At 35.2% G+C, this 7,649-nt stretch overlaps 1 protein-coding gene across 1 annotated transcript in view; it reads left to right on the plus strand.

The window, feature by feature from the left end:
- ATL1 (atlastin GTPase 1) overlaps positions 1–7,649 on the plus strand; it is a 62,676-nt gene that overhangs the window by 45,159 nt on the left and 9,868 nt on the right. Inside the window, exons 7-10 of the mRNA XM_019630466.1 lie at positions 300–392; positions 1,491–1,629; positions 5,786–5,913; positions 7,092–7,148. Of these exons, the coding sequence (XP_019486011.1) occupies positions 300–392; positions 1,491–1,629; positions 5,786–5,913; positions 7,092–7,148 (417 nt within the window). The remainder of the gene's footprint in view (positions 1–299; positions 393–1,490; positions 1,630–5,785; positions 5,914–7,091; positions 7,149–7,649) is intronic.

Genomic DNA, 7,649 nt, shown 5'->3' on the forward strand with positions numbered 1-7,649 from the left:
TAAGACGACCCCCCACTTGGAGGCATATTTTTCAGCGCCAAAAAATCGTCTTATACGCCGGCAAATACGGTATATTCAGTTTTCGGGCAGCTTTCTGTTTACACTTAGTGGAAACAGGTAGGATGATCTAATATGGGAGAGACTGCTCGGGAACTTTCAAAGGTTTTATGTTTGCTTTTAATTCCATAATGTAAAGAATACTGTTCAAATGACAATATCATTTAATTGGTTTCAATTAAAAAGCAGAGGGAGGCAACTTAGAGTCCCCTTATCAATCCCTTCTTCTTATCATTTCTTAGAGTCTGATATTTCTTGTTCGAGACTGGAGTTTCCCATACGAATTTTCATATGGATCTGATGGTGGCTCCAAATTCTTGGAAAAACGCCTCAAGGTTTGTTAGATATTTAGTTAGGTGCATGAAATTTCACCAAGAGTAATCTATAATTATTTTTGTTGAATGCTTTTGCCAAATAGATACACAGTAGCCACAATCTCATTTGACCCTCATAGTATCTCTATGAACAAAGATAGATATTTAATAAAATACCTTCAGAATTACAATTTTCAAATATCAGTAATTATGATAAAGAGTTCTTTTGTAGATACCTATAAAACAATGATTTTTTTCCTAAAACAAAACTTTTAATTTGAAGAATTAAATTAATTCAAAACTGACAGTGCAAATAACTGGATTGATGTTTTAGTAGAGGTTTAAAAGTCAATTTAACAGAAATATCTAATTTTGAATCCCTAAAGTCAATCTTAGAACATTTTGCTAGTAGTTCACAGAAATTAAAATTAGAAAATTTTCCATTTTCTATGTCATGATAGTTCAATATTGAAGGAATTGTTTACACTGTGTAGATATCACAAAAAATACCTTCTGAGAAGTCCGAAAAAAAAAATCAAGATAAAAAAATTTCTTTATAATCAGGATCTCTAAGCTTACCTTTTTAGGTCTGTAATTACTTTGAAGATAGTTTGTACTGTTAACTGTCAAATACATGTGAAAAAAAAGGGAGCAATTTAGCTTATAAACAAACACCCAACTATTCAGACGCCTTTCTACAATTTAAATGTATACCTACCAGGTGACAAGAGGTTGTCTTGAGTATCTCCTGAAAAGATGGTAGGACTATCTTATGATCTATTCATGTCTCCTGTGAGTACTTTGAATTAAAATTGGAATTTGTAGGAACTAGCTAGAGTAAAACCCTGGTGATTTGTACTAAAAAATGGGAAGGCCCATCTCAGCCTAAGAATAGACATTTGTTTATTGTAATAATAATGCCATCTGTGTGGTATACTTAGATATGTCTGTGTGGCACAGTCACCCAAGACTTGATTCTTTCCTTAGTATCAGCCCTGTCATGTCATTTTTATCATTGTGGGACCAGACAGACCTAGCAAATATAAGATGCCACAGAAGTCTTTGGAGTTCAACTCATATTTAAAGTAGTTTAAACTTCAGAATGATTTACTACTGCAGGTCTCAGGGAACCAGCATGAAGAACTACAGAATGTTCGAAAACACATCCATTCCTGTTTCACCAAAATTTCCTGCTTTCTGCTACCTCATCCTGGCTTAAAAGTAGCTACCAATCCAAACTTCGATGGAAAACTAAAAGGTTTGTCTTTTAATGAATATGTTTACATCGCTTTTTCTGATTATAAAAAAATGCCATTTTATCCACTGGGCTTATCACTGGTAGTTTAGTTCATCCACTGATGTGAGGCCGATGATTCGAAATTGTCAGGAAAATTGGGAAGTCTGGGCTGGTGCTAGAGCACGTCCTTGGTGAACTGTGGAATTCTATGGTGCTGAAGAAGTACCCGGACTGAGGAAGGCTAAATCCTGTGTTCACCTGCAAGGCAGTAACCCTCACTCTTTCAGAGGTTCCTGCTCAACTCTGGGCATTTAGAAATGCTCTTTAATGTCTTCCTGTTTAATTTTTCTCATTGACATTAAAGAAGAAAATAGATATCTATATTATTGGGATGTTGCATAATTAGAGATTGAACTATTACATAGTACTAAACTCAAGCTCTTTAAAACTGCTATTAAAAAAATTAATTATAAATTATTTAAAAGCCTCACTAAGAATGAAATCTTCTGGATGAGGACCAGTTTTTTAAGAACCAAAAGCATTAGAGTGTTTTTCAAATAGTATGTACTAACAGTATGTGATTCTGTCTTAAACAGAGGCATGTCTAACAGTTTAAGATTCCAAAGCAACTCAACTTGTTTAAAAAGGGGGGTGGTGGAGGTAGGGGTCTGAGGAAACAGAAGCTAATCTTTCCTAGTAGATAATCACCAGGTCTTTATCTATTTGCTTTGTAGTTAATTCAAGGTAATACAAGGACACTTCTCATTTCTGACTTTTTTTTTTTTTTTTACCTGTAAGCCTAGCATTGAACACCAATGAGTTCAGACATTTCCTTCATTTACTGTGGCCTTTCTGCATTGTGCCAGAGGTGGTGAGACAGTAACACAAGCTTCTCAGCACAATTGTTTTCAAAGGGCTTTAAAGTTACTTTTAAAAAAGGACAACATGACTTGTATCCAGTTTTATGGATCTGGTTTGAAAAAACAAACCTATTTTTTCCCCTATATCCAGTGTTTACTCTCAGATACTTTATATTGAACTATGGCAGTTAGTATCATAAATAGAATCCCAAAATTCTCAATTGTTTTTTACAAGTTTTAAATTATTTTAGCCTTATACAACAGAACAAATAGCAGTAGGCTATTGCGTGGATTCCAGGATCCTATCATTTCACTGTCACTTACGAACTCCAACTCACCAGTGAGCATACAGACCTCTTGCTAACTGTGCAGTTACCTAATGACTTCAGTGCGTTTTGAATAAATTACGTAAAAAGAGGGCTCCTACAAGGCCTCTCTTTCTTCTCTGTAGGTGGGGAGCCATAAACAGGAAAAGGAGGGGCAGGCCTTCAATAACAGTCCTTTATTGGGACAAAAAACTACTCTGGCTTGTTCCATTCCTGTAGTTCTTACATTAGCTACAGTTCTTAAATTAACTGATACATTTTGCAATGAAAGATCTCAGGGAGAGAGTTTAAGACAAATCATGCAGGTGTAGAATCCCACTTTTTAACAGATTTGTTCTCCATCAAACTTTACTCACGTCTAAACATATATTGACCCACACAGTTGGTGATGAGTTTACCAAAGTGGTGAGCTTGAGAGAAAGCAATGAAAGACAGTGTTAGTTGCCCATCAAAAGTTCCATTTTGATGAGGCATTGTAGAACTGCTGCAGAATACCCCCATGTGTCGAAATGTTCTACTTTGCAGCAGTTTCTCCTCGGGCAGTTTTGACAGTCTGTGTCTACCTTGTTTCTCCATCCCATCCTGAATCTTATAATTTGGGTGATTTCTAGCCAGGGTGTCTTGTCTGCTGGCCATGTTGTGCTCCAGAGGGCTAGCATCTGAGCGGTTGCCTCAGGAAGAAATGTCTCTGAATAAAATATTGTGCAAAAATTGTTCTTTGATAATAGTTTCTCACACACTTACAGAAATAACTTCCAAGTTCATTATCAATAGTAATAATTGTTATAATTATTATTTGTTCATGGTCTCTCACATTACTGAAATTATTTCATCTTACTATTTCCAGTGTTACTTACAACTTATAATATGATGATATTTAATTGGTATTAATTTAATAGCTTCCCACATAGGAAATCAAAAGAATAAAAAGCACTGAATCACATCCATTCATGCTACATTCAACCAGTTCTTACCAAGTGCCTACTGAATACCTATCTCCCCCAGCTATCTTTTAATTAACAACAAGCTACCTTTTTTTTTTTGAGGTTGCTCTGTGTTATCGTGCCCCAAGTAGAACAACCAGGTAACCGCACCATAAATTGTGAAGCTGCTTTCTTAGCAGCTCCAGTTAAGACTTCAGAAAGAATAACTAAACACCATCACAAGGTGATTTTTAAAAAGGTGTTTCTAGTCACTTTTCAGAGTCAGGTAATCCGAAGAAAATACCTTCCCTGTTTAGTTTACACAGCAGCGATATACCAGTACATCTGCCCTGTGGAGTTCTTATAAAGTACATATCATGTCCTCAATTATTGTGACACATAACCACTTTGGCCCAGCCCCTGAATTCCTAGCAAGGTTTTACTCTTGGTGGCAAAAATGACTAAAGAGATGATGAAAGCAAAACATCATCCTGAATGATCTTCTACTCACACATTTGTATTGAACACTTGCCGTGGCCAAAACTGATTAGTATACATCTGCAAATTGATCTGAATGGTCTGTGGATGTTCTGGGTCATGTATTTACTGTGCTCAATTAATATTGTTAGCAAGAACTCACCACTTGTATATGTTATGAATATATTGTTCATATTTTCTGAATCCAGAATTGGAATACCTGGCATTGGTCTCAGTGAGAACAGAGTTAGATCATAACTAATGCCATCTTCAGAACATACTTTTAACCCAAATATGCTGGATACTTTAATAATAACCACACGTGTGTGCATTAGATACACAGATGTATCTTATTCCATTCCAATTTTGAACTCCTGTAATTCCATTTCTAACTCCTATAGTGAGAGGCTTAACATGGGCACTAAAATTTCAATGCTGTACAAAACATGAAGCAAAATAAGTCTGAAAGATTTCCAACATCATGCTCATGCATGTCATAAAAGCAGCAAGCAAGAGAAGAGAAACATGAATTCTTATGTGCACTGGTATTTCAATGTATATTGGGGCTATAAAAACAACCAGGGAAAATGCAAACACAATCATAAGGTTTGCATCTTTACCCTTAAGACCTCAGAAAGCACCAATCCCAAAGCCTGATAATTCAGTGACTGCTGAAGTTCAGATTTTTAAAAAATATAGGCAGTTACTTAGATATCCAGTCTCTGGACATACCTTGCTTTTTACATATATTATGTGTATTTTTTTGGTTTTGAAATGATTTAAGGAATTATCACCTTTCAAAAGACTTCCCTGAAGATATATTTTCTGTGTTACTTTGCTAAAGCTGTAATTAAGCTTCCCTAATGCTATATCATGGGTTACGTGTAATCACTTGAGCTAAACATGGTAGGTAAATAACTCAGACTTGCCTCTGATCTGCTCTCTATTGGGCTTCCATGCCTTTTCTTGCCATGTTATTTTGTGTTGCTGAGTTTCACCACTAGAGGTAGCATTATTATCACTATCTTTTTGAACTTGAGTTCTTACTTACCATACCATAACTAGTTCTATGCACTTTCCATAAGGTGGGCACACTAACACAGAATAATTTTTGGATATGTTTTCTGGAGGGAATACATCTTAACAGCCAGTCAATATATGGCTTTCCCCTCAATTATGAATACACACGCGCGCGCGTGCGCGCGCACACACACACACACACACACACACACACACACACACACACACACATACAACCACAAACAAGACTTAAAGACATCAAAATATATGAAATGATTATGTGAATGGGGTGTAAAATATTTGTATAATGTTTAATATCAAGAAAGCTATTTTATAGGTAGAAGATAGATGTATAATTGAAGTGGAGATAAGAAAGACCAGAAGTAGAAGTTTGGGCAAGGAGTATCATTCACCTTGAGAAAAGTGGGTTTCAGAAGTTTAGATGATAAGAAAGTGTGTGATGGCTTTATCACTGGGGAAGAAATGGAGGAAATTAAAGCATGTTTTATTGTATGGCATGGAGGACTGAATAGGATTTTAAAAATAACGATGAATTTGCTTTTACTTGTAGAAATAGATGATGAATTCATCAAAAACTTGAAAATCCTCATTCCTTGGCTACTTAGTCCTGAGAACCTAGATATTAAAGAGATCAATGGGAACAAAATCACCTGCCGAGGTCTGGTGGAGTACTTCAAGGTATCACTCTCATTTCTAGCGCGTTTTTGAGTACTTAGATTTGACATGTTTTGGAATGTAGTTATTCCTTGAAACTATGACAACAAAAATTATAGACTGTAATATGGGGACAAAGGTATAAGTAATCTATAAAAATAATAAAAAATTACTAGACTCGCTAGAGGAATTTAACTTTCTGAAATTATTTTTTTGGAAAACTCCTTAAGGTAACTTTACTTTCTTTTATCTTGAGGGAAATATATTTTTGAAATATAAATGTATTAAGAGTTGGAAAAGTCTATTTTTTGGTGGGGGTGGGAGGGAGAGATTTCCCAGGATCCATGCCACACAGTCCTCAGTCATGACCTGTACTGAGTTTTACCTTCATTCTGAAGATTTTCCCAAAGGGGCTAAACCTTGCCTTCCTACTGGAGAAAATACTTCCACATTTCCCGCTCTCTGCACCAACAGCCAATTTGAAGTAGAATTATTTTAACTTCGCATTTACCTGTTTACCTCAGGTAGCACCAAATACAACAGATTCTTTTTTTTTTTTTTTTACCAATCCACATATACAGTGGAGAATTTCAGTTACCAGTCTAATTTGTGTATTGTTGCTCCAAATACTAAAAGATCCATTTTTTAAATACACGTTTTGTCATTTAAAATGCAGTCATATACCTCCTGTATGATTACTTACCTTCATCATACTCAGCAATAAATGGCATGTTATTTATTTATCTAAAATTTGAGTTTTTACTGTGCACAACACTATGGAGAAGCTTAGAATTTAGTAGGATATTCAGGACCTTTACACATATCTGTTCCATAAAGCTTCTGACATCAGCAGGTACAAATTCCTGTGGGGAAATGAAAAAGGTTACTCCTAGGAGGGATGTGAGAAAGTTTTAAAGGAGGTGGAAGTGAGTTAAGTCTTTAAAAAGAGTAGGATTGGCACGTGGAGATGTGTGAAAAGGGCATTTCAGGGGGGGGGAAAGCGGGGGCATTTCAGGAAAAGGTAACCAGAGCTAAGAAAGAGGGAATTTAAAGTATAAGAAAAATATAATAGTTCCTGAAACATCCAAGACCTTATATTTTTTGAACTGTCAAGACCTTAAACCTTAGAATACAATTTAACACAATTAGAGAAATATTGAATGGAATTCCTTGAGCATGAGTCTTTCTTTCTTTCTTTTTAGGCTTATATAAAGATCTATCAAGGTGAAGAATTACCACATCCCAAATCCATGTTACAGGTATTTATGAATCAGGACTCATGCAGAACATTTTAAAACATATTTGTCACTAAAGCTAAGCTTTCCTTAGCTTTATGCTATGCTAAGCGAAAGATATGCTCCAATCTGGCTGTTAGAATTTACCAAGTAAAAATACTGGACAGAATGATTTATTAGATTATTTTTCTAACAACTGCCCTTTTGTGTGTTCAGCTAAACATTTTCAGATACATACATAGCAGCCTCACTTGTGCTGAGATACAAACACTTGATACCAAAGAGTTTTCATTCTCTTTGTACTAAATTTGTTTAGAAATCAGATTCATACTATGGTTTAGATTCACTCATGTAGCAAGAAATAGAAAAGGAAGTACAGGTTTTAAAACAAGTGATCTCTATAAACAAACACTTAAAACAGGAAAAATTAGCTTTTTCCTTATTTTAAAAATTCCTTTAAGTTCATAATAGTTCCTTTTTGTTATCAATGATACATTGTTCTATCAGTAGCAGTCCTTAATTTTA

This window comes from Hipposideros armiger, unplaced genomic scaffold, assembly GCF_001890085.2.
Source record: "Hipposideros armiger isolate ML-2016 unplaced genomic scaffold, ASM189008v1 scaffold_918, whole genome shotgun sequence".
Taxonomy (NCBI): domain Eukaryota; kingdom Metazoa; phylum Chordata; class Mammalia; order Chiroptera; family Hipposideridae; genus Hipposideros; species Hipposideros armiger.